This window comes from Amaranthus tricolor, chromosome 14, assembly GCF_026212465.1.
Source record: "Amaranthus tricolor cultivar Red isolate AtriRed21 chromosome 14, ASM2621246v1, whole genome shotgun sequence".
NCBI lineage: Eukaryota > Viridiplantae > Streptophyta > Magnoliopsida > Caryophyllales > Amaranthaceae > Amaranthus > Amaranthus tricolor.
In genome coordinates this window covers 4,852,565-4,880,432 of record NC_080060.1, presented here as the reverse complement: position 1 = coordinate 4,880,432, position 27,868 = coordinate 4,852,565, and the positions used below count along the sequence as shown (strand labels likewise).

At 33.4% G+C, this 27,868-nt stretch overlaps 3 protein-coding genes across 21 annotated transcripts; 2 read left to right on the top strand and 1 right to left on the bottom strand.

Moving 5' to 3' along the window:
- The first annotated feature begins 121 nt into the window (after positions 1 to 121).
- On the top strand, positions 122 to 4,536 carry LOC130800458 (probable beta-1,4-xylosyltransferase IRX10L). The gene is made up of 4 exons (XM_057663988.1): positions 122 to 604; positions 2,140 to 2,528; positions 2,613 to 2,854; positions 3,533 to 4,536. The coding sequence occupies exons 1-4, from the start codon at positions 496 to 498 to the stop codon at positions 4,044 to 4,046; spliced, it is 1,254 nt and encodes a 417-aa protein (XP_057519971.1). The 5' UTR covers positions 122 to 495; the 3' UTR covers positions 4,047 to 4,536.
- An 11-nt stretch (positions 4,537 to 4,547) lies between these two features.
- Positions 4,548 to 14,051, bottom strand: LOC130800459 (chromophore lyase CRL, chloroplastic-like). Of its 18 annotated transcripts, none has more exons than XM_057664003.1 (13): positions 13,612 to 14,051; positions 13,476 to 13,525; positions 11,764 to 11,824; positions 11,648 to 11,683; positions 11,034 to 11,084; positions 10,522 to 10,614; positions 9,501 to 9,605; positions 9,248 to 9,340; positions 8,664 to 8,825; positions 8,482 to 8,557; positions 8,216 to 8,301; positions 7,969 to 8,143; positions 4,548 to 5,698 (listed from the first exon to the last, which is right to left on the bottom strand). In XM_057664003.1, the coding sequence occupies exons 1-9, from the start codon at positions 13,777 to 13,779 to the stop codon at positions 8,688 to 8,690; spliced, it is 795 nt and encodes a 264-aa protein (XP_057519986.1). In that variant the 5' UTR covers positions 13,780 to 14,051; the 3' UTR covers positions 4,548 to 5,698; positions 7,969 to 8,143; positions 8,216 to 8,301; positions 8,482 to 8,557; positions 8,664 to 8,687. The 18 variants fall into 18 exon arrangements, with proteins under 18 accessions (XP_057519986.1, XP_057519989.1, XP_057519984.1 ...); XM_057664006.1 differs by having other exon boundaries at positions 4,548 to 5,087; XM_057664001.1 differs by having other exon boundaries at positions 7,969 to 8,128.
- A 6,826-nt stretch (positions 14,052 to 20,877) lies between these two features.
- Positions 20,878 to 26,328, top strand: LOC130800457 (uncharacterized). Of its 2 annotated transcripts, none has more exons than XM_057663986.1 (4): positions 20,878 to 21,096; positions 23,575 to 24,422; positions 25,282 to 25,440; positions 25,843 to 26,328. In XM_057663986.1, exons 2-4 carry the CDS (start codon positions 23,592 to 23,594, stop codon positions 26,089 to 26,091), a joined length of 1,239 nt encoding a protein of 412 aa, XP_057519969.1. In that variant the 5' UTR covers positions 20,878 to 21,096; positions 23,575 to 23,591; the 3' UTR covers positions 26,092 to 26,328. The 2 variants fall into 2 exon arrangements, with proteins under 2 accessions (XP_057519969.1, XP_057519970.1); XM_057663987.1 differs by having other exon boundaries at positions 20,996 to 21,096; positions 23,587 to 24,422.
- The last annotated feature ends 1,540 nt before the right edge of the window (positions 26,329 to 27,868 follow it).

Below are 27,868 nucleotides of genomic sequence, written 5' to 3'. Positions count from 1 at the left end.
TTCTTAAATAAATTTCCACTAAAATAGATAAATAAAATATATCAGTAAATTAAATTTCACTATTATTTAAAACCTATTAACTAAACTCAATTGAAAACAAAACAGGTTGAAAGATAGGTACATGAAGTTGACTCTCTATCCACCAATCCCTGCTTCCTGTTTTTTACTGATACCATCTTCTAAACAAAGCCTTGAACAAAATTATTAGTATAAAGTACCAAGAAATTATTCCATTTAACAGCACATTTCAAACTCAGACAACGATTTCTACAAAACCCACGAACTCAGAAAGAAAGTACTGCGTCCCTTCCAATTCCAGCAAAAACCTTGAGAAAACGAAATCAAGTCTGGTGTATGAAGCAGACTCTTTATCCAACAATTTTCAGCTTGAAATACCCTTTTTTTTGCCCCTACAAGCTGTTCTTACATGAGATATTGGAATACTTGATTTCTTTACCTCTATCTATTGTTTGATCTTGTTCTTCTTTCAAAAGAATGGAGATTTGGAGGTGGGTTTTTGTTTTGATTGTTGTATTTTCAGTTAAAGGGGTGTTAATTGATGCTAAACGGCAGTCGCAGCCTCATTCTACTGAGCGTATTTCAGGTGAGTTTGTATGATTATTGTTCGAATTTGATTTTGATTATTAAGGATTGTCAATTCTATTGTATGTGTTTGTGCATTACTCACTAGATTGGTGTCCCTTCTTCGTTTGTTTAAGGGTTTTATGAACTGTTTTAATTGTTTTGTTGATTTTCTGTTTTTGATTGGATTGTAGTGTATTCACCTTGGATTGTAGTATACTCTTTGGCCGCGTTCTCCTTTATGATATGAGTTGCCGCCTTTCTTTCCTCCCCATACCCTGCTCATAGTTTTTTTATGGGGGATACATCGGGCATGATGATGATTGGATTGTAGTATATTTTCACCTTGTTATGTGGTTCAATTGGTATTCATGTCTTTTTCATTGCAATGAAATATGATAAGATGTTGAAAATGCTCCTACTTCTCCCATTTCTGAGGAAAATTTGGAGGCAGGGATGAACAAGTGCTGTTATTATGGTTTTCTGTCTTGATTTTGTGTTTGATTTACAAAATTTCATCTTTTTCCTGACGAGATCCTTGTATTTTAAATGGGTTTTTGTGCCAAATAAATTATTCTGCAGAAGAGGGTTTTGTGAAGTATGCAAGTCATTTAGGACCTATATGCTCTTTACTTTGACAGTGCTGATTAATTTTATCTCAAATGAAGTTTTCATAAGCAATAGTGTTGAGTTTTATCTCCAATGGTCGTGTTAGAATGATCATAAGAACGATAGCTCAGAAAAATGCCTTAAATCTTCTGGCTTCCCAACTAGAGAGTTGTTAGTTGAACTCGTGTTAGAGAATGTCGAAGTGTACAATAAGAAATGAGCATGAGCTCCAGTTCATAGAGTATGGTTATTTGTGAGGATAGTTACACATTGTTTTCTGAAAGTCAATGTGCTCTGAACTTTCTAGTTCTTTCAAATTAGCATTTGAGTGTTATTTAAACTTCTAATACTATTGACTAAAGATTAGGTTTGGTTATGGGGGCATCTTGTGTATCGAATCGAAAAGATGATTACAAAGTAGGATCTGATAAATATGGGCTTGTACTGTTGTACACAAGACCCACACAAGAGGAGAGTTGACTACATACAAATTAGATGAGATTCTATCCCGAAACCAATTTGGAGGAGTAACCCATCAAGTATATATATTTGTCAACCTCTCTCTAATTCTTCGATGTGGGATCGCACGTGGGTTATTTTTCGAACATGATCCGCTGCAATTTAATTGGAGATATTGTTTGAACATTCATTCGATGCTGTCTGTGGAGAGTGTAAGAGTATATACGTATCTTTGGGCCTCAAACAAAAGCTTAAGCCGATGGTTGAGGCCCCAGGATATATTATATATTAGTCTTCTGAACATTAATTTGAAAGAAGGAAATTTCAAGACACTAGCTAGTCCTCTGGCTCTGTTTTCCCACCTTTTTTTCAACTTTGCTTGTTTGCTTAAAATCTTCAACAACCAACATTTCTATCTTTTCCGTTTCACAAATAGACTTCTTACCTTGGATTCTGATGAATTTTCTTGCCAATTGCTAAAATTTTCAGGTAGTGCCGGTGATGTTCTGGAAGATGATCCGGTTGGAAGACTGAAGGTTTTCGTTTACGAGCTTCCTAGCAAATACAACAAAAAGATTTTACAGAAGGATCCAAGATGCCTTACCCACATGTTCGCAGCTGAGATATTTATGCACCGGTTTCTTCTGTCGAGTCCAGTCAGAACCCTTAATCCTGAAGAAGCTGATTGGTTTTACACTCCAGTGTATAGCACTTGTGATTTAACACCAAATGGTCTCCCATTGCCTTTCAAATCCCCGCGTATGATGAGAAGTGCTATACAACTTATATCATCAAACTGGCCTTATTGGAATCGGACAGAAGGAGCCGATCATTTTTTTGTCGTACCTCACGACTTTGGTGCTTGCTTTCATTATCAGGTGAGAAGACAATGAAGTATGAACTAATTTGTGTCATCTCGAGTTATCGTAATATCAAACTCCTGACATCTGTTCACCCTACAGGAAGAAAAAGCGATTGAAAGAGGGATTCTTCCTTTGCTCCAATGTGCTACTTTGGTTCAGACATTTGGTCAGCGGAATCATGTTTGCTTGAAGGAAGGTTCCATCACTATTCCACCATATGCTCCTCCGCAGAAAATGCAAGCACATTTGATCCCTCCAGATGTTCCTCGTTCCATATTTGTTTACTTCCGTGGACTTTTTTACGATGTCGGGAATGACCCAGAAGGAGGCTACTATGCAAGGTTTGCTCTCTCCTTTATCGCTCGCAATTTTTTTGTTGTACATGCTTTGAAGGTTCCTATTGCTTGGTCGCTTTAAATCACATATGTATGCATGTACTTCCAATTACAACGACAAATATGGCATCCCAGCCCCAAAGGGTTGGACAAGGTGCAAATTGACCCCAAAGTTTTTCGATGTTACGACTTAAGAATTAGCCCCGAAGGTTTTCAATGTAGCAAAAGAACCCTAAAAGTTTACTGGATTGTGCAATCAAATCAAATGCCAGAATTTGCTGCATTAAAAACCATTTGGGTTTGTTTGCACCTTAGTCTAAATCATGGGGTTAATTACTATCGCACAACTAAAACCATAGGGGGTGTTTGGCAAAATAGCTTATTAGACAATCTTTGCTTATTTTGATATAAATAGAAGGTTGGGCGGTCAAATTAGCCAATGCTAATGTTTGGTAAATTAGCTGGTTGAAACAACTTATTGTTATGAATAAGCTGTTTTTGAACAAGCTGCTCATAGCAAAAGGTACAAAATCAGCTGGTCAAATCTATCAGTTGTTTGTCACACCCTATAATCAAAAACTCAAACGTACAAAGATCAGTGAAAATAGATACGATAAGTCTCTGTTTAGCTAAAACGGACTTGGTACTTTTACTTATGCCCGATAAATGTTACTTGATGTACAGGGGTGCAAGAGCAGCGGTTTGGGAAAACTTCAAAGACAATCCACTTTTTGACATCTCAACGGAACATCCAACGACATACTACGAGGATATGCAAAGAGCTGTGTTTTGCTTGTGCCCGCTAGGATGGGCACCGTGGAGTCCTAGACTAGTGGAAGCTGTTATATTTGGGTGCATTCCTGTGATTATAGCTGATGATATTGTTCTTCCATTTGCGGATGCCATCCCTTGGGAAGAAATCGGGTTGTTTGTTGACGAGAAGGATGTTCCGAATTTGGACACAATTCTTACTTCAATCCCTCCCGAAGTTATCTTGAGGAAACAAAGGTTACTTGCTAATCCTTCGGTTAAACAAGCTATGCTGTTCCCTACCCCCGCTCAACCTGGTGATGCTTTTCATCAAATTCTAAATGGGCTTGCTCGTAAATTGCCACACAATCGAAGCATTTTCTTGAAACCCGGGGAGAAAGTCCTTAACTGGACCGCAGGACCCATAGCTGACCTTAAGCCATGGTAGAAGATCCGACAAAATTTCAGGTGATATAACATTTTTGATTTTTGCCCTTTGAGAGAATGCTTGTCGGGGTGGGCTGATGTTCGTTGTAAATGAAGATATACATTCATTTTTGGTGTAAAAGTGTTGAAATGTTTTACCCAAACATGTACTGAGGTCATCTGTAATTTTGCAGTACCAATGGGTTTAAACTAAATTGGCAGAAATCAAGTGTTTCTCCCCCTCAAAGGATAATTGATTCTTAATTGTAAATGAAAGAGTTTCGTCGAAATGGGGAAGAAAGAGTTTTGTTCTCGTTTAATTAGCTTAGATGTTAGCGGTTCTGCTTAATGAAAAACTCTGATATTGCCACTGGTTTCTCATTTAATAGTTTGGTGTAAAAGTGATTGTTTTGGTTACAAATAGCATTACTTTGGGTAAAAATATAAAATGAAGTATTGCATCACAGTTTACTGATATAAGTGACATGTTATGAGAAGCGATAGAATCATATGGGCACGAAAATAAAAGATGTTGAACATGATCATGGAGTTAAGACTAGTCGCAGGCTCACTCATACATAACAAAACAAAACATGAATACTATATTACAAGCTAGTATTGATTCGTTTGACGATGTTTCAAAAAACATTTTTGAGAAAAATATTACACATATATAATATATTGACTTCATAATCATAAGGATGTTTGGTCAATAATCTTAATGCTGGCCTTTTACTTGCTGATTAGTCAAAAAGCTGAAAAAAACATTTGGTAAATGACTTTTCAACCGGCATTTGAACTATAAAACAATTAACAACCCTGAACACGTCGCAATGGGTGTGCACTATGCACATTGATCTACAAATCAAAAGGCGAGATAATATGATGAATGCAAGCTGATTAGCAATCGTAAAACCCAAAGTAATTTTCTATCCACCGGTATGGAAGCTCCACCTGATCCCATTTAGTCGTCTTCGGTATCGCAGTTTGAATGTAAGTTGTTTCTCCTGAAACCCGATTCGAAAACTTATAAGTTGGATGCTCCAACACTTCACACACAACCCTGTAGGACAATACCAAAGGTATCCAACTCGTCATTACATATAATTTAAGGGCATCCACAGATTGACTAGGGTCTTGTAAATTGTAAAAACTATCAGGAAAACAATTAAAATGGAAAGGTCCTTGAGATAGATTTGTTTCAACTAATGCCAAAATGGAATCCCCAAAGATAGGATGACTTTTATCTGTTAAACCAACTTTTATTGGAACATTTGAGAAACGTTCCCTTCTGAGTGGCCTTATAGCTATTTGGACTAAACCCAAATGTATAACCCTTTTTTGGGTCTTGAAAAATCCCTCAAGTATTTTAACACATACATTCTCGCCCATTTTAGGTTCCAGTACAACGGTCTGCTCAAAATCCTTTACAATATAGCTCGGAAAAATCCCACAACATTCTTTAGCTCGCGACCAAAATGAATTATTAGCAATTTGATCCTTCACAAATGTGTTATCAATACACCAATCGTACACTTCAACAAGAGGAACCCTAGGGTAATGATACACCTTATTAAAGTTCCTAGTTGTTTGGGAGTTCAATATTTCCTCTATATCACGCTCTTTACCAGCAAAGACTTTATGCATTATATCACTCAGATATGAAGTTAACTCCTGAAATATGACACAAAAGAAGAATATAATAGAAATAGTGATAGAATAGCTAGAGCTAACTTGATTGATCTTTTTTGATACTACTTCATATTTTAGGCTTCAAAGATAGTTGAGGACTAAATATATGTTATATATTCTATCGATTCAACCAGAAGTATTAATTGATGGATAAAATCCAAATATATATTACATACTCTATCAATTCAACTAAAACTTAAGTTAAAGCTGATGGTAGAGAACCAATATATGTTATATAATACTCTATTAATTCAACCAAAAGTCAAACCTGATGGTTAAGACTCTAATATATGGTATATATAGTATACTGATGTTTGAGGCACTAATATATGTTATATACTCTATCAATTCAATAAACTGCTTAAGTTGATGGTTAAGACTTCAATATTATGTTATATGCCCTATCATTTTTATCACTGGAAAGTAATTTGATAGCATATTGGATATCTTTGGGTGTAACCATCAACTTAAGCTTGTGCTTATATATCAAGATATGTTATATACTCTATTAAAATTCTTACCGATACAGAGAAGTGTAACATATCACTATCACTTGCATCAGATTGTGATCCGGATGCCATACAGATACAAGTAATTCTCACAAAGGATTCTAATTTGTATGGAGGAAAATAAAGAGAAGTTTAGAGGGATATAAAGAATAGATACTTTAAATAACATTCAAATGGACTATATGGAGAAAAGAGGGCTTGCTTAGCAAATGGTTTGCTCTAACTTTTACCAACTACACAATATATAAATTTAAAGATACTTTTAATTATTGTCCTTTAATTCATAATTTAATTGGTGATCTTGCTTTTATTCATTATGATTATGCTGTTCTAATAAACTTATTATATTGGGTCTTCCCTCAAGTCTACCACTTTCATTTAAAAATAGTACTACTCCCTTTATGAAAAAATATAGTACTACTCATCCTTGAATGAAAAAATATCCTGTGGGCTAAAAACCATATTATACTAAAATAACTCAAATTAATACTTCCTCTGTTCCATGCTTGTTACATTTGACTTTTCACACAATTCAATGTGTTATTTTGATCATTTATATATTAAATTATACACATTTAAAAAATTATAAAAGACTTAATATTATGAAAGTATGTAATTAGATGATTCTAACAAAATCTCACTTGACTATATTCTTACACATTAACCGCAATATATAAAATAAGCTTGAACGATAAATAGTGTCAAAATCGTTAAATAACGAGTATTTCAAGACGGAGGAAGTACTTCTCCATCTTCTTTATCCTCTTGAGGTTGCTAGGATTCATAATAATCAACAAATACAGAGTGGGTATTTTAATGGAGAAATTACCAATTATAGATTTAAATGTGATTTTTATTAGGGTAATTTAAGTAAGGTCACGTGCAATAGGAAAAATAAGGTAAACAATGTGAGACATACTAAATCACAAGAATGTGGGACAGACTAAATCACAAGATGAGCCTCCTATTCTAGTGAAATTTCTAATTTTCTCTTTTGATAAATTCACATTAAATATCACAGTCTTATTTAGTAAAATTTTTTCTTTACTTGTACCTTATGAGACCCAGCTATATATTATATATACAATTGCCATTGAATTATTATTTGTTGCTACCATTTTGCCTTAATTTGTAGAATTAACCATCAAAAATAACTCTATTTTATGTTTGTATAGTTATGTGAGAACAAGCTCAAGCATACTTATGAGAGAAAGATAACGCAATGGTAAGTCATTCATTAGATTCACTGTAAAAAGTTTCATTAATCATGACCCGTTAAAAGCCACCCCATCCGGCTAATTTTCTTTATGGGTCGACCCGTTAAATCCCGACCCTTTAAAAAATTTAGCAGACTAGACCCTTTTTTAATGGCCAGGTCACAGGCTTTAATCAGGGCCCGCCCCATTGAACAGCTCTAGTCATAGCACATTTTGGTATCTCAAGGGAGTGCATTTGTACAAGATAAGGAAGGCAAGGAAAAACCAACCACATTTCATTTTAAATCCACTAATAATCTCCCCTTTGGCCTTTCCTTTGCCCTTCATCTCTCTACTAGGAGGCTTAAATAGTTAAAGCCAAAATGATCAAATTAAAGAGTCTCAAATCTTATATTTAAAAAAAAATAGATTATGACATTTTTGTAACATTCAAGAAACACACACACAAAAAGAAGGGGCATGGCAATGACACTATAATTATAGCAACAAGCAGCAACAGAAACTTCAAACAAGACATGGACATTACCTTCAGCTCTGGTGCCTCCTGCGGGCACCAGTTGCGGCCTCAGACGCCCCTTTCACTGCTTTGCACTGCGATCATTGTTCGCCTTTTCCACACTCTGTCTTCCCAGTGTCAATCTTGCTACTGCTCCTAAGTTCTCTATGCGTGTTGCTTCCGAGCAAGCCTATATATGCCACGACTGTGGGTGAGCCGTGAGCCACACTTTTCATTCTTGTTTTTTCTTTCGCATTTATAATTGAGCACTCCTTACCATGAACGAAGGCCCCATTGTAGACTTATGCCACTTTGTCGGAACATTTTTCTTTGTAGAGACTTCTCAAAAGTATATCTTGGTGCCTGTCATTCTCCATAGATAGACAATATATGTTGTGAAGACAAAAAACTAACTAGAGTAAAACACACATCAAATGATTTTCCTAGCTAAATTATATTTATTTTATGAGGAAAAATATATTATCAAATAAAGAACATACAAGGTTAGGGATGAGGCATCCCTGAAAAGAGCAAGAAAATTACATTAAGATTCTCTGTTCATTCGTACAAAGATTGAGGACCCCTCTATTCTACCTTCCAGCAATTGTAACTATTATGGCTGAAGAGAGAATTGCTCAAATAATCAATAATTGTTCTACACTATCTAGCAAATGCAAAAAAAAAAAAAAAAAAAAAAAAAAAAAAAAAAAAAGAAAGATACATACTGCCTTTACAGCTAGGCTTTGTAATCACTCCTGAAGAACCAATGATCCCTCTATTACTTTGTCCAAGGATAATGGGGATAAATTCAAAGGAGTGTATACGTCCTCGAAGCTGGACGTAGATGCAGGCTTAAATTCATAAGGGCCTTCTTTGATTCCCCAAACCTGTAGCACCATGTTTTCAGCAACGCAGTTCACAATAAATTTATATTCTAGCAACAAAAGTAATAACGGCCCGTTTGGTTAACGGTATTAATTGATGGTAATAGGAATTATTTGTATTGTAAATTTTCATGATATATATCATTTCATTCCCATGGTACTGAAATTTTGATCATAAAAAAGTTTTTTTGTTTACAATTTTTCATTACCACCTAATCCCACATGTTTAAATAGTAATGCAATGGAATGAATTTTACTAAGAAAATAAGACTGTTAAAGGAGAATAAGCATGACCATTAAGTTTGTCAAGAGATATTCCTACTAAAATTATTACTAATTTTCCCATTACTATTCCCATAAGTAATACTAATTACCAAACAGGGTGTAATTGAAATGAACAGTTATAAATCACCATAAGAACCTACTTGATTTCCGTCATCATCATATCCTCTATCCCACAGATGTATTTCATTGTTTTTGAAGACGAACATCTCTGATGTACAGTATGCAGCATTGTTCTGTGCAAGAATAAGGAAAATTTTACTCAAAATTGAAAAGGAAGCATTTTTTTTCCCAACAGAAAATTGAAACACAATACCCATGTAGAAAAAAATGAACAAATAAAGATAAAAGAGAGAAACTTTGTAGGAGCACGTCGTGAAATAGGTAAATGCTCACCCAAGTATTAGGAAATCCTTCAAGTGGTGTTTTCCCTTCATATAAGCAACGCTTTCCACGTGCACAGCGTTTGAGACGAATAGTTGTCAAATGTTCTCCTATATCCTGTAAAATGATTTCTCAAATTAGAAGTCATGCTTGCGTAAAACACTTGACTGAATGTCTGAATCAACCTCAAGCAAGTTCCATGATCACTTGCTTTATTACTAGCAAGCAAAGAGCGGTTCATTGTTACGTAACATTCATCTTAGGGAAGTGAAGTTGAAGGGATTGGTTAAATAGTTATATCTCGATTGCTAGGCTTTGAACTGTTTCTCACTTGCATCACACATACATAGCCACGTTCCGTAATCCGGGAATGTTTGTCCCCAATCACCACGAAACGCGACCCAAATTGCTCAAGGTAACGTCCCAGTGTAGAAGACCTTTTTAAAGGGTATTTTCGCCTTCATTTACAAATTACTGAAAAAATAAGGGAGGATGAAACCTAAAAAACTAAAAAAATTCAACTTAAAAACAATTTCTTAAAGCAAAAAAAATCATTTTAATATAATTCTGTTTTCAAAGATGCTTTTCATACATAATATAATTCCCGAGCCAATCTAGGTTTCGTTCCTCGTTCCCGTTCCCTGTTCACACATAAAAACATGATATATGGATGATGCTCAAATGTTTGCACACATGATACCAAATACAAACTGCCCTCTAGAACCAGAACAAGCAAATACATGATAAATATTAGCAGGGTTCTATCGACTTCATGCACAAAAAGTATTTTTAGGATGATGAATACATATCAAAGGAGAAGGTATCTATAAAATTGATGATAGAAGTGCATACTGCAGGCAGGTTGAGCTAGATACGCACGTAGCTTAAGGCACATAAAAAAATTAATCCCATCCCTCTCTCACTCAAGGAAGAAGCTAACAATCGCAAAGAGGCCTACAGACTACAGCTCCAACACAATAGTTGTAAACTTACAAGGAATTGCAACATGTATACCATGCTGGACATGACTCACCCGAATAACTTCTTCTGGAAGTGGGCGTTGATCCTTTGGCCTATCACAGAAGTTCTTATACTCCTCCATGTCTCTAATCGCAAATGAACTCAACTGCCATTTCAAAAAACAACTGATTAGGACTTATTTGTCAGAGAAAGTATGTTTTTGATATACATAAAGAAACTCTTTCAGTTTCCGGTTAAAGGAGAAGATGTGAAAGAAACATTTTGAGACCACGAGAGTCGGAAAGAAAGAGCTAGACAGGGGAAAGTAGATCTTTGGGGGTCTTTGCCAATTTAAACAGAGGAAAAAATAAGCATGGATCTGGTATCCTGCTAAAGATCAGAGTAAAAAAGTGGCCTTATTAAGGTTCATGGTTGATGAATTAACAGTAGACAAGAAACTGCAAGGAGTTAGCAACATAGGAGAATAATCATCAACAGATTCTCAGAGTTTCACTTGCTAACTGTAGATGTGTATCATTTGGCGCTATAATCTCAAAATTCTCAGAAAAGACTATAAAGGCTCACCTCAACATCACATTTCATCTCCTTGGAACAGGGCTTCACCACATAATACCTCTGCAATATAACGGCCGCAATTAGCAATATAGAAGAATAACCATCAAGAAGTTCCAAGCATTCTTACAAGAGTAAACAATATTGATAGGTCATAGGCGGTATGGATGCATTTGATAAAGTACAAGAAGGGGACGGAAGGAAAGGGAGGTGGAGGAGTAGTGAGTTTTCCTCCAAATTTTTCCATTATTAGAGCAATTAATTTCGTACACAACTTGAAGGAATCCATTCCTTCCTATCCAAATGAAAATTTTTCATCCCTCTATTTCCCTTCCTTTCTTTCCTTTTCCCTCGTTTCCTTTTATACAAAAAATTCATGAACGTTAATGAAGATTGAAAACTTTGGATCCTTATCCACATGTTGTAAACAAAAAGCTTTATTTTGGACGGACAGGCAGAGGGAAGGGAAGGGAAGGGAAGGGTGCCTGCCTTTTTCTTATAAAAGTGTGTATAATATGATCAGCTCTAAAATATGAACAGTTCAATTAACACAATTACAGAAGATAAATGAAACAAGACGCTGCATATGATCTCATCATAACTCAAAAGATATATGGGAGGCATACCTGCCGAAAGGGCTTCTGAGGAGTTCTCCAAAATGCCTGGTAAATAAACATAAAAGATCTCATAGTGTTTCTGCAGGTGATTGCAAAGCCAGAAAATAACGCATTATATATATTACCTGCTCGAAGTACAGAACTTTTGAACCATCCCCCATTTCTGCAGCTGGACATGCAACCATCCTGCAGAAAAAAGATTTCATAATACTCAATTCTATAAATCAAATGTTCTTTCTGATCTTGAACACTTCCAAAATGCTATCATAAATAGACGAGACGAAGTTTTATGGTCTACAACTGTATAAATTATTGACAAACTCCACTCACATTTGGAATGAGGCAATAAAATTTTTGAGCTGGAACATAAATAGTAATCACAACTCTACAAGGGTATAAACAAACTACTAAAAAGAAAAATACAAAATATAAAGAAGGGTGGACGAATGTAGTTCAGCTTAATGTTCTAGCATTTGGCATTCGTTAGGAGCTGGGGGACTTCATAGCTGGAGTATGAAAACTTATTTCCCCCAACAGAACTAGAGGTAATTATTTAATGGATAAATAAGGTTAGAGAAACAATAAAGGGAAGGAAAATGAGTGTAAATGTATTGGCTCCTAGGTCAAAAGTCAGTAATATGCAGCTTAAAGACTTCCATAAATAACATGATTGTTATGGACCATAGTCAAGTAAGATCTTATTTGATTCGTTTCAATGTAACTTTTATTGCTATTAACTAATATATTTTGACTTATACACAATAAGAGGTATTAAGGATTCAATTATGGATATATTAAGGATTAAATTAGTGCATTGGTAAGTGTAAAAAACCAAATGGGATACATGTGCCGGAAAAGAGTGAGTATTCTGCCTCCAAATTGAAAGTGATTATTCCCCATCTCTCCCTTCTTCAACTAACACCACAATTCCACATTCGAACTCTAATTTTGTACCTCATCACCATATAACTTCCACCAAAGTTTTTTTATCCTTAGCCAAGAACTTCTAAACTAAAAACCTATATTAAAACCTTATAGGAAATTCTCAGCCATTATCTAAACTCAAGGACCCTTGAACTTAATTAAATTGTGAATAAAATTTAGATAGCTTTATGCAAACTCCAAAAAATTATTGGTTATCATCTGAACTTATAGATTTACTTCCAAAGCGTTACTTTATATTCGTGTATTTTTGTTATAATTGGAGTGGAGATGTTTTATGAAGAAACTGAGATGATTGAAGTAAATAAGTAAAACCATTTAACTTGGCAATAAATTTTCCAACCAAAATTACACCAACTTTTCAAAATCATTCTTACCATTTAATACTGAAAACTAAACGGACCATGAAGGTATTATATAAGACGATATAACTTGGAAAAAAAGTAGAGGAAGAGAAAATACAAAAGCATGAAAACTTGAGAGAAATTGATGTTCAAGCATGAGCTTAGCTAAGTCACAACAAAAGCCTTGAGAAAAATGAACCTTTGACAAAGATAAAAACAGGGTTTGTCCATAGAGAGCGCATTGATGTTTGCCCAAGTAGAGAGCACCTAAAAGGCTAAAACCCCATCATTATCATATCCAGTATATCCGTTCACAATACCTCAAAACCCAAGTTATTAGATGTGCTCACCCCAAGCACTTAAATAAGCTCCCGAGCACCTATTGGGCAACCTTCCTTGGTCTTTCTTGGATTACATGATCAAACACTCTAAATACATAAACCAATACACCATTGACTCAATTCACATTTGTAACAATTTTTATTCCAAAAAACCATAAACCCACTAATAACCAAGCTCTGAAAAACTATAATCATGGAAAGAAAATGTACCTCATATTCAAATAATGGTCAGGGTCTTTAGCAGCTTGTTCCTGAGAGTTCTACACCAAAAAACAAAAAAACCCAATTCAATATTCAAACAAAAACGCCCATAAAATTAAGAAAAACAAAGATAGGCTAAATAAACCTTTTCGCCTGAAAGAGATTGGGAAATAAAACGGGCATGATCAATCCGAGGGGTAGATTTAGTAATGCGACGGATAAAAAGAGCTCCTCCTACAACTAGCAGGGTTTTAATAACCAATCCTCTTGCTTTGCTCCATCCCCCATTTGATTCTGCATCTCCCTCTCCCATTTGATACTTTCACAGATTTATTATCTCTAATTATGGCATTCTATTATTGTAGGAAATTGGGAATTGGGTAATCTTCAAGTTTTTCGAGGAATCCGTTGAAGCATAATTGAACAGTAGCAATTAGAAAAGGGAGTAGCTTGAGGAGAGTTGTGTTTGAAAATGGTGATTGGTAATGGTGGGTAGTGGTCCTTCGAGAATGGGGATAGAAGTGGCTCCAATGGGCAAGAGTCCTTTCTTACTACTATCCAATTACCTTTGTGCCAATCGGTTTCTTTACTACTTTTTCTTTTACGAAAATGTCTTCGTAATTTTTCATTTTAAATTCATTTATCATTGTATTTCTTATATTTGACTTTATACCATTATTTAATATATTTGACTGTTTCATATTGAATTATACACATTTGAAAATTATAATTATAAAAGTATACGATTAGACGATTTAAACAAGGTTTCACTTGCATATAATTTTTTTTACACATTGATCGTAATGTATAAAATAAGCTTGAACTATGAATAGTAATTAAAATCATTATATAGCGAGTATTTCAAAACGGATGAAGTATAATTTAAGTGATCCTTGAAATTATTCTGACAATTTAAATGTTCTCAATATTAAAAAAAAAATTGTTGCAATTTAAAGAGACTAAGGAAGTGTTTAGTAGATAGGTTTGAGAATTGTGAGACTTGATATGAGAATTAGCGAATTTTCTTTTTTGAATAATACCTAATTCATTAATAAAAAGTCATTCATCATCTACATAAGACATAAAATTTAGCAAGTACATAACAACTTTAACCAAATATAATTCAAAAATAACAAAATTACGATCGTTGTGTATAAGATCTGACAATTCTAAATATCTTCTTCCACATCGTTGTTTGTTACAACCTTCTATGAGGGGGTCTTTAGGTCTGTTGTAGTCTTGAGATATAATATAATTTGAAATAATTAATAGTAATTGCAATTTTGGTGTCTACTGTGTTATCACATTAATCTCTACCAACAAATCAACTAGAATTCAAAATTCATAACCAAAAAACTCTCACCAGGAGAAAGATCAAAACCCAATATATGGGTAGAATCAACCCAATAAATGTGTAGAACAAATCTCCCGTGTGGGATTCAAATCATATTCAAAAAGCTTAAATCATAGAAATTAGAGGTTTACCATCAACCAACAGGTTGATGATAGCCCCAAACCAATAATAGAGATTATGAATTTTTTAGAGAGAGAAGAGAGAAATAGAGAGGGAGGCGGCTAGGGTTTCTATGTATTCTCTACTTATTTAAATTTTTAAGTTAAATAAGAATTAGGGATGAGACTTTAAGAAAAAAATGTCTTATACTCATTTTTGTCCAGTAAACTTTTAGAATGGAAAGGGAAATAATTAAAATTAGCTACAAAGTTATAGCAAATGTGTTTTATTTAAACAAATTTAAGTCTCACCATAAATGTCTTCCCTCATACCCTCTAGGACATTAAAAGGTGGAATTTTGAGGGTTGAGACTTGAAAGTCTCATGCTCGTTCCTCATACAAAAAACATGATACTTTGCTTAATATAAGTCTCAACTCCAAAGTCTCAACCCAATTCTCACATGCTAAACAGCCCCTAAGAGAAAATGAGGTTTCCACCAATTTTTAAGACGTTTTATAATTGCTGATTTGCCTCTGAATATCTTTAAATTTTAAATTCATAAAAATTAGTTATTTTTTTAGTTTTTGGTTAACATACTATGGGTAAATCTAAATTTTGCTTTTGGAAAAATTTAGTCACTTTGGTAATATGTAAGAAATGGTAATTTAAAATATAGAATAAATAAAAAAAATTAAAATTTATAAAGTTCAAAATAATCATTTCCTGGGCTAAAGTATGCCATTGCCCTCCCTCAAAGTTGTAGTAATTTTTTATGTTAAATACGCTTTTCATTGGTAGTATTTTTGAAACATGTTTTTTTCTCAAATTAAAAAAATTGTATTAATTATGATATTTAATGTTAGGTACCAATGCACCTTTAAGACCGATCAAAGTTAGAGAAGGGCACAGGCTGAGGAAGGGGTGACTCTAACATTTTAAATGCCCTAACCAAAATACAAAATATAAATTATGAGCATTTAAAATCTAAAATTACGTTGAAATACATTTTGGTATTTGTAATACAAATTTATTATTCAATACAAGCTGATAATACAAATTTATTATTCAATACATTTTAAAGGCCCTGAGCAAAGCATACTAATATATCTTAATTGTTCAGTACAAGCTATAATACAAATTTAATTAACCAATTTATCTAATTATCTTTTAAAAAATAGATTGAATATAAATTCACATTAAATTATAATATTGTCCCTAATTTTGCTGCACAATACACAAGAACCCTCATTTTAATTTTAACCATATAGCAAAAATATGAAGTCCCTATAAATCGGGACCCTGAGAAATAGCTCATACTGCTCCCCCATGTAGCCGACCCTGTGACTAAAGTATGTCATGGCCCTCCCTCAAAATTGTAATAAATTTTTAAGTTAAATATCTATAATAACTATTACTAAAACAAAACACTGCTGACATCACCACTATTTAATATTGATTATGTGTCACAACCTCAACAAAATTTTTCCTTCCAAAACTCAATAATGATAACAATCATTATGACTAATATTTATATTTTTGACTTTATTTCTTTCTAACTATGGCTATAATATTATTTATATTGATTGATTTTATACTTTTTAGGTCACATTATTAAATATATTAGAAAATCATTTAAGTTTTTTATTTTATTTTTTTCAATTATTTATAAAATCTTTTTAATTTTATTTATTAAATGAGTATTATTTAGTGTATTGGATATTTTGAGATGGTTAAAACATAATATACTTTTATTAATTAGGATTTTTTTTTTGGTTATTTATATCATTGGTTCTTTATATACTTAAATGCAATGCTTAATTCTAATATGATTTAAGTTGTGACTATCTTTATGCAAGTCACTTATATTATTTATGACAATTTTTTTAACTTTTATAAAATAATTTTTACATATTTTATGTTTAATTTGATTTTCAAGTGTGTTATTAATAATTGTAATACTTTATAAAAATTAATATAATATTTATTATTGTTAGAATAAATTGGTATGTTATTTTTTATTAAAAAAAAGTCATAATTTTGTGTTGTATACTCTATGTACGAACTATTTGCCCTTTAATTCAAAATAAACAAAAGAAACATATATATATATATATATATATATATATATATATATATATATATATATATATATATATATTAAATATATAATCAAATTTTTATTTTTTATTGTGATTTATTTATCATTAACTAAATTTTCAAAATTATCTGGATGCAAAATATGATACAAATTATACAATATATTTAATGTATACAACTATTAGAGTGAAATGAAATATAACTATGATATAAAATTTACTTCTTAAAATTTTTATTTCTAAAATAATACAAATATGTCGGAAAATTTAATAAAGTCGTGCATCAAACGAGAACTATCTAGTTTTCTTCTTTATCTTTACTTATCCTATTTAGATTGAACATGAATTTTACGGGTTGTGAGGGACCACATAAAAAGTGGTAGTTGGAGATTTTAACTTTTTAAAGAGAATGAATTAAATACTAATCCCTCCCTCATTTATTCAAATTAAAGTAGGCTCTTTTCCATTTCATTCAAATTTAAAGGGATGTACTTTTTTTTAAGATCACTTGTCAATTATACTGGATAACGTTTCGCCAAGGTATAAAGACCTTGGGGAAAATGTTTCATACAGACTCTTTCATGGGCATCACCCATATCACATTTAGTAATTTCATGGGCAAGGGCGTTCCTAAATTGATGAACATGAGTACATAAAAAATCCAAATTTTGACATTTAAGGATAGCAATGGCATCATAAATTAAGAAGATTACAAAATTACATTTTCTAACTTTTAATTAAAACACTAATTGTTTTGCATTAAAATTACAAAAAAGTACATAATGTAAATTGACATTTAAAAAATAAACTAAACTACTTCTTCATTTCTTCCTTGATTTCTTCAACATTTTTTGATGGCTACCGATAATAAATAACCTTCTCGCCACATGCACATATGGATACGGATACTAAATATTGACTTTAAATTTAAAAAACAAAAAAAATATGCATTTAGCGTTTAAATTTAATTAATTAGCTACAATTGAAACAAACAAAAATTTGATTTGAAATTAAACCATAAAAAACTGAATAATTAACCCAATTCTTTCAAAGTTTCAGAAATGACGCCACGATCAACCTTTCCAAAATTTTACAAAGAACCAAATAGAAGCAAAATTTCAGATTGGCGCCACAAATCAAATAGAACCAAAAACATAATTACCTCCAACGACCTCAATAACCTAAGTATATTTTAGTAGTGTTTTGAATTATATTTTTTTTCTCATTTAACTAAGAATAACTTGTATCTTGTATGCATGTACTTTTTTTTTTGTCCTAATGAGTTTACTGCCTATTATATTTCACTTCAAATAGTAAGCTTATGTTTAATAGAAATATAGGAAATTAATAAAGACAAACTAAAATAATAAATATAACAAACTGAATGCAAAGATAATAATATTATCATTATTCGTCTTAAATAATAAATATAACAAACTGAATGCAAAGATAATAACATTATCATTATTCGTCTTACTTTATTATCGTAAAAGAAAAAAAGGGACTTTGGAGGGGGGAAGAGCAATGGGATGCATATTTGGGGGCGGGAAAGAGTCTGAGGGATATAAAAAAAAATGTTTGACACAGAATAATCTTTTGATAATGCAATTTTTGAGAAATTTTTAAGATATTTACAAGTGAGGACAAAATACTTAAAAATAATTTGTGTTGATGTAAGAGATTAATTTATAATCCTCACAGATAAAATTGAGTCCTAAGTAAAATCAATATGTTACAATTTTAAACACGACACAAAATGAGACGAACCTCCCCATCCTAATACAGTAATACCACAAATCTACCTCTACTATTTAGTAGGGATGAGCATGAGTTTTGGATTCTAAGGGTTTAGATCCGACTCGACCCTAATTTTAAGGGTTGGGGTCCACCTATTTTTCAACTCTATGGATTCGGATTGAATTTGGGTCCATGACCTTTAGGGACCGGGTCTGGTTCTACACGTTTGAGAGCCAGATTCGACCTATGAACCCATTTACATCTTTTTTTTAAAAAACTATATGTTTCGGTAATGAAACGAGGAAGTGCAAAAGACACTTAAAATACCTGGAGATAGGTAGAAGTGTGATCAAGAGGAGCAACTCGTGGGAGGAAGTGACTTGAATTCCTGCAAAACAACACGTTAGCCTTGTCCGGGGGGTGATCTCCCGGAAAACCCCTCCGACGCTCAAGTTAGAACGTGGATATGAGAATAAGGAGCAAGTGATTGGAAACTGAAGGCAAGAAGATGCGGGGGTGGATGTTATTGGAATTCTTGGTTGGTTAAAGAGGTAAGGTATGAGTAAGGATATTTGAGAGAATTATTTCGATGCCCCTCCCCCTCTTGATGGTAGCCCCTATTTATAATGGTGAGGAAGGGAAGTTACATCAGAGAGTGGGAGTTGAAGATCATGGGAGACATGGGCAGTTAGTTCCCATGGAGGAAGGATTACCATGCAATTAAGGGGAAGTGGGAAGTTACCAAGCAAGGAGAACCATGCATTATGGGAGAGTGGGGAGGTGAGTCAACTTGATGGTCATTCCCTTATGGGAAGTTAGGGTTTTTAGAGATAATTGGCCCATGGGCCATTCAAGGAAGACGGGGAATACAGAAAAAGCCCGTTGACCGAAAGTCAAAGTCAACCCGAAAGGTCAAGGGGTATTTAAGTAATATAACATGAATAATTTAAATAAATAAATAAATAAATAATACCATGACACTATATATTAGTTATCATGTGTATTCAATTATTTGATTTGAAATTTTGTTTTATTTCTAAACATTACATGATTTTTAACTTTCTCGATTCATATAATTTAAAATGTGGTCGTTGTATCTGTACTTGAAAAAGTAAAGACCTAATAAATATTTCGTTATAAAAACTTAAATGTTGAAAAACTTCATATATTTATTCGCTCAATAAGTATAAAGTATTAGAAGATCCTCGTTAGTCGAAAATGTTTAACTAATTTTATGCGAATGGTCAAAATTGTACTCCATATTATATTTTTAAAAAAATTTCAGAAAAAAAAAATTTTAGACCCAAATCCAAACCTTAGACCCACCAAACTCTAAAAATCTAAGTATGGATTCAAAATTTTCAGACCGTGCAAATCTAAATACCGGTCTGGGTCCTACCCATGATGATCCCTACTATTTAGGAGCATAAAGTATTAGGAGCTTTTCAATCTCACCAGAAAAAAAGTTAATTTATCACTTGTCATCAATGAGATCATGTCTGTTGCCATACGATAACGTTTGTGGATTGGGTTAATACACTTCTCTACGTTCTCCCCCACGTCGCTATTCAATTGCTCAGGCCTCCACGTACACTATCCACTACTGACTTACATTATCTTTTCCTCTTATTTTATGCTTAGCCTAAAATAAGTGAAATTTAATGAAAATAACAAAAAGGATAAGTAATCGATTAAAATGAAAAGAGTATAAGTATGTGGATCAGATTTTAAAAAAAAGTAAAATTATTATTAAAAAAAAAAAGATGCAACATTATTAGGAAGAACTAAAATGAAAAGTAATGCAAAATGAGAGGGACATATAAAGTAAAATATTCCTCTTGTCCCTTCTGTACGTGTTCATTTAGATTATCAAATCGATTTTTAATCAAATATTTTGAGTCAAGTTAAAAATCCAATCTTCTCATTTACCATTTGTGTTATTTTAAAACATCTCTGATCCCTCTCAATTTCCATTAATTTTATTTTATATTGATTCACTAGTTTACCATGAAATTGAATTTTATCATCTTCTTTTAACCTTGTTCATATAACCCGTTATGCTCCTCTCCATATATGTGTGTTCTTTTATTAGATTGATTTCGAATTAGGCGTTTTGGATCAATTTAAAATTGGGTTTTTTAGTCCATATTGTAATTTTACATAATTACAAATCATTAAAGTCGGATAAAATCAAATTCGATAACTAAATCGGATTAAATTTCTGAGTCATTGGGTCTAGACCCACACGATCTTTTTCACATGATATCATGATCTCATAGTTACTTAAACAGAGTAATGACTCTTAATTTCTCCCATCCTGGATTCAATTTCTTCTATCATCTGGTGAGCTTTCAATTTCTTTAGAACTTCTATACTTCTTAATCTTTTATATTTTTCACATGTTTAATTTATTTTTGTTGTTTTGAATGTTTATCAATTGCTTTTTCTTTTCTTTTCTTTATTTTCTTCATGGGTAATAAGAGGACTTTGTTCTTATCCAATCAATTATAATTTATTTTAGATATTAATATGATTTTCATGGACTTTGAGAAGAGATTTTTTGTTATAATAAGAAAGACCTTTCAAATTAGAAACAGGGATAATTTAGGCTTAAGCCTAACTGGGTAATAGATTCAAGTCATCATCATCCTGGTCTCAGATGGTTGAATAACGGCAGATCATACTCTTTATCATATGAAAAGGTGAGGAGGTTATGGTTGGTGAGACTCTTGGCTTGAAAACAACCTTTAAATCCTTCAATTGCTAAACAGTTATATTGATATTGAAATGAGATTTAGAAGAATGGTAGTATACTTAGTTCAACACATGTAGAGGTGTCAGTTCGAGCCATCTTATACAAGTATTAGATTCGCCCTTGGTTGGAAGAGGGAGTTTCTTCATTGTCATATTGATAGTTTGAATGGCTCTATGTTGATGTCCACAGTGATACTTGTACTAATCAAATATGATGGTTGAAGATCATAATTAGTTTATGATTGATTACTTAAAAAAATTAGTGTGTACCGAAAGTTCAACTTTATCATCAAAGAATCAACTCAACTAAAAGTTTACGCTAATGGTTAAAGCTTAAATTTGTGGGGTAGTTGAAATTTGAACTTATAATCTCTTATCATATTGGCTCTGATACCATGTCAAGAAATCAAACCAAAATTTATTATATATTCTAACACTTACCAAGAATAAGAAACCCTCACTTTTATTACTTGAGTACCTTTAGAAGAATATTTCCGTAACAAACCTTATTTCCATGCTTGAGTACCCATACTTATGAGTTGAAACTCATATCCTACTCTAATACATATTCGGGTTCATGACTCCGCTAAATTATAACAAAATACAATATTATGGTCCAAATAACGAGTTCAAGTATCGTATCCATGTTCAAGTGCGGAGGATTTGACACGGGTACTTGAGGAAGGTAAAATGAAGAGTAGTTTCCATGCTATACAAAAATAGAAGACAAAAACACTCCTATAGTATGTCGTCTGTGATTAACTAGCAAATGTACATGCCATACAAAAACATAAGACAAGACTTCTTGCTTTTGTTAGTCATTGGCATAATCCTGCTTTCAGTAAGCTCTCACCCTTGCTACACTTAATTTCTTTGACTTCACCAGGATGCATCTTGCTGTCGTTCCTGCAGCCGATCTTGTCTTATTTTTGCCTTTTCTTCTGCTATCATCTTTGCCTTGTGTCTTTCGTGTCAGACGAGCTCGGATTTGTCGCTTGAATAAGTTCATGACAATGAACACTATTCAAATTGTTATCTAGTGCTTGTGGAAATGTGCACATGTTATTTTCATCTGTATTCTTCTTTAGTAGAAATGACTTGATTACCGGTGTCTGTTTTAACCTAGATAGCAATTAAAATTATGTGGGGCTCGGTTTGATTTTGGATTATGATGGACTGTATTAATATGACTCATTAAATCGTGTGCGGTTTTTATTTACTGTGAAGTTGTGGATCATGTTTTCTATTAAGGGTTAATCGGAAATAATCTCTTTGTTATCGGTAACAAGTAACAAGGGCAAGGTTGTGTCCATCTGACCCCCAAAACCCCTTAGGTGGGAACCATTTAATGACATCGAAGTAATGAAATATTATTATTGCAGTTCTGCTTGGTTAGCTCCAAATCAAATACAATGTGGAAGAGGAGTTGACCTTATACATTCTACTAGTTTGCTAACTTGAGAAAATGTGTGCATACCAAAATCTGGTCTTAATAAACAATTGTGTTACATAGTCAAAGACTTTTCCTTGTCTATTGTAGTTGTGATCATTCTTGGAATTTTCACATTATTGTTAATTGATGAACTACAAAGTTTAGTACTTGTTGCCCCTTATTTCGATGGTGCCAAAAATAGTTTTTTGGTTTTGAAATATAATGGACTATACTAAAATGGCTTATCAAATCATGCGTTTTTCATACTTATGTGAACTTGCTGATAATCTTGCAACATGGTCAATTGAAACAGCCTCTTTGTTATCAATAACAAGGGTAAGGTTGCATATATTTGACCCCTAAACTCCACATACGCGGAAGTCATTTTATGGCATTGGAGAATTAAATGTTGTTATTTTACAAAGTTTAGGGATTACTAAATAGATCCGCGCAATAGAGCATTGTTGCTACAAGGGTCAATCAAAACAACCTCTTTGTTATCACTAACAAGGGTAAGGTTGTACACATCCGACCCTCTAAACCCCACATATGTGGAAGCCATTTTATGGCGTTGGAGAAATGGAATGTTGTTTTTGTACAAAGTTTAGCGGTTACTAAATTGATCCGTGCAATAGAACACTGTGCAGTGAAAATGAGGAAGACTCAGCTACTATGGCTTTACAGCTTAGCTGTATGGCTAGCCGTGTCTTGCGAAATTACGAAGACTCATATGCTTAATGAACGCATGATGAAATCAGCTGTTTATCTGTCACCCGAGTTAGCCATGAAACCTGGGTCGGTATTCGACAAATACTACTATAACATCGATTTTCCTACGGGTCACATTGGGATCAAGAGTTTTAATGCTGAAGTAGTTGATGAGGCGGGAGTTCCCGTCTCCCTACAGGACACTTACCTTCACCACTGGGTGGTTATAAGATACTATCAGCGGATAGGTTCAGAACATAAAAATTTACGTAGCGTTTCAGAACTTTCTCAGCAGACGGATTTCATATGGGTCAAGAACAACGGATTATGCCAAAAAATTGGGCAATATTTCGGATTAGGATCAGAAACTCGAAAGACAGCCACACATGTTCCAGACCCTTACGCGATTGAGGTTGGTAACCCAAATGAAATTCCACATGGGTATGAAGAGAAATGGCTGGTTAATATTCATGCTATTGATACTCGTGGTGTAGTGGATCGGTTGGGATGTACCGAGTGTAGGTGCAGTTTGTACAATGTTACCATCAATGAATTCGGAGAACCGATTAGTCCTGATTATGTAGGAGGATTGTGGTGTTGCTATGATCAGACACAGTGTAAGGTGAAGGAAGGTTTTGCACATTCACTGAGGAGGTTGTACTTGCGATACACGGTCAAGTGGTTCGACTGGAATGAATCTCTTTTACCGGTTCAGATTTATATCTTCGACGTTACTGATACTTGGAAGAAATCCAATGGACATCATCACTGTAAGGTAACCTTTTTCTTTACCTGGTTTTTCTTAACTGATGTGTTGGTACACAGTGACGGTGCAAATATGCAGTGACAGAGATGGTGATTAGAGGTGTTCAATGGGCCGGGTCGGGTCAAATTTAAAAGGGATCGGGCAGGTTGGAGCCCGTTTAAACCTGACCCACTTTGACTTTTTTTAAAGTTCATATAATAGCTTTTTTTATTCTACTTGATAGTTCGTTGGGTCGATTCACCTATGTATATAATAATAAAATGGTAAACTTTTTTTAGCAACCAATTCCTATAAGTATCCGACCCGGCCCGGTTCGATCCTTTACACCAGGCCCGTTAATTGCTCGATCCATTATTGATCCGATTCGCTAATGACCTATTAAAATCCGATCCGACTTGGCCCGTTGGGTCGACCCTCCCGTTAAACACCTCTAATGGTGATGCAATGATAACAGGGGTGATGCGCGTAGGAAAAAACAAGGATGCATCATCAGTCGAAATCGTATCATAAATGTTATTGAGTGTACCGCCAACGAAATATTGGCCACATTGACCTCAATACCATCTGCGTTATCCATGAAATTCGTTCGCGATCGTGACCAAAACCATATATTTTGCCCCATGGTGATGCATTGTTGTTTCGCCAATTATCAGCCTAAACTATGAATCATTGTTTGAAGCGACCTAAAATTCAGTTTTTTACACCTTTACGATGCGGGTAGTATCGGTTTGGTAAATTTAAAACTTTTACTATTGACCTAAACAATACGATGAAGCCTTGTTTTTGAACTATGTTAATACTTGTGTAGAGAACCTATTAAAAACGATAATGGACTTTATTCTTTTTCATGTTTCATTGTTTCTGGCAGATAGAGTATGAAATCAGCCCTTGTGATTCATCTGCTATGGCCGCAAATGAATGCTCCGACACCAAAAAGATAAGCTTCGATATGCCAAGAGGTGGATATGTAATCTATGGTGTTGCCCATCAGCATTCAGGAGGAACCGGCGCAGCGCTTTATCGAAAGGTTAAGTGATCATGATATTATATCCATGAACGTCTATTTCTTATTACCTTACTTTTGATTTAGAGCGCTACAAATTGTAAGGTTTTAGAAACAGCTACATGCACCACTGAACAACACCTTAATTGCTCCTTTATCGAACATCACAAATTGTTGTGAGAGATGGTCTCTTTGAGTGACGCATTAGATATATGGGCTAAATAGTCCAATTAATATAAATTAAAGAAAAAAATAAAAATGTGGATTTCGTCTCTTTGAGATAGAGACTCTCACAAGAATAGCTGATCGAACATTTGTTTCATACTCATTAACACACAAACTACTTAAACTGCTACATCAAACATGCTCAAGTGATGTACATTCAAAATTGCAAATGGTGAATTTATTTGTATGAATTTTATACAGGATGGGCGAGTCATTTGCTCCTCAATTCCGTCCTACGGACAGGGAAGTGAAGCAGGAAATGAGGCGGGATATATTGTAGGAATGTCGACCTGTTACCCTGACCCTGGCTCTATGAAGATTCGTGATGGAGAGACATTGGTTCTAGAATCCAATTATAGCGCTTCTCAGAAACACACCGGAGTTATGGGGCTTTTCTACATTTTGGTTGCCGAACAAGTGCCAAGTCAGAACACGATTTTGGTGCTCTAATCTCCTCTTCTCTGTAAAATTTCCTCATTTTGCTACCCTTTACACTAGTCCTTGTAAAAGAAAATGGGTGGTAACATTGATAAAAAAGACAATAAAAGTCATTTGGTGTAATGCTTATTCTAATAGGATTGTAGCAAATAAGAGAAGAGTATAAGAAGGATGCAGAAAGAACATACTGTAGAACAATATATAAAGAAAGAAAGATAGAAATGAGAAAAATGTTGATTGTATTAAGAATTGTTGGCTTATCTTTGTTAGGTTTTTGCACTAAATCTATTGTACCGTTTGCCTATACTTGTTTAAAATATACCATTCTACTTGACTAATTGATCAAAATTGCTTTACATGTTTACTTTAGAATAAAAAATTATGTTTACCGGTGATATCTATCATTCAGGGTTCAGAGTCTCAGGGGGCACTAACTAATGTACGAAATTTTGGCAGTTTCATTAGTAAAATTAATAACTATGTTATTCTTACTTGCTAAAATTTTAAATACGACATACAATAAAAGTAAATAGAACAAAATAAATCAACTGATCTAATTAAAAAAAGAGATAAAATAAATAAATAAAATTTTTAAAATGAGGGAGTATTTATCATCATAAGACTTCAGTATTAGTTTTATATTTTTACTCTTACCAATAGAAAAGTCTACTTTAAATTTAAAAAAAACGCCTAGGGGCACATGACCCCCTAAGCTCTAAGGTAGCTTCGCCACCGTCATCATTATCGTCATATCAAATGCATTATGCTAGTAGAAACTTTGATAAGGACATAAGAAAAGATAAAAAACGGTAAATTATACCTGTAAAAAAAGGTACGATCATATATTTCCTCAGCTCGAGAACGATATACAAAAGAAGATAAGATAAACACAATGCAAGATAAAAATTAAAGCAAACATCATCTTTACTAATGATATATAGTTTAATTTGTTCATCTTGAAAATCATTATTGAATTTACATTGTAAAAACATACCTAAAGCCCTAAGCCGCTAATGGATACACAATACTTTCCAACTAATGCATAATGACCGAAACTGTTAGCTAAACCTATTCCACGAAATTGTTATCTAAGTTAACCATTTAAAAGTATTAACTGATAAAACAATTGTTTAAACTAATTGGTGAGAAAATGTTTGGTAAAAATTAGTTGTTGGTTGTCTACTGTTTATTCGAGAAAAATTAAGTAAAAAGCTAAAAGCCAGTTAAAATTATTATGAGTACTTCTTAATTTTCAGATTAAATAACTTTTTTAACTACTTAGTCATTTATCATCCACCTTTTTTATATTGAAAAATTCCACGTGGTAATTAAAGCTTTTTTTAAAATCCACACGGTAACTCTGAATTTTAACCAATTAAACCTCTTTGACCCTTTTACTATAAAATGTTTGGAAATCGTCTAGTAGTAAGGATGGCTTGGCTCTAAGATTGAATACATTGGAACACACTCCAAAGATTATATTTTTTTCCTATTTTCCTAACCCCAAATCTCCAATTTCTCTAATTTTTTAACCCCTAATTTCCTAACCTTAATTTTCCAAATTCAAAACACAAATTCATCGAAAACACACTCATAAGATCACAAATTAGGGTTAAGGAAATAGGGTAAATGTAATATTTTAAGTGCATTTTGATGTATTCAATCCCAGAACCAAAATATCCTTACTAATGGACGGTTTCCAAATATTTTATAGATAACGAGGTCATGGAAGTTTAATTGGGTAAATTTCAAAAATACCGCGTAGATTTCAAAAATTTTTTGATTATCA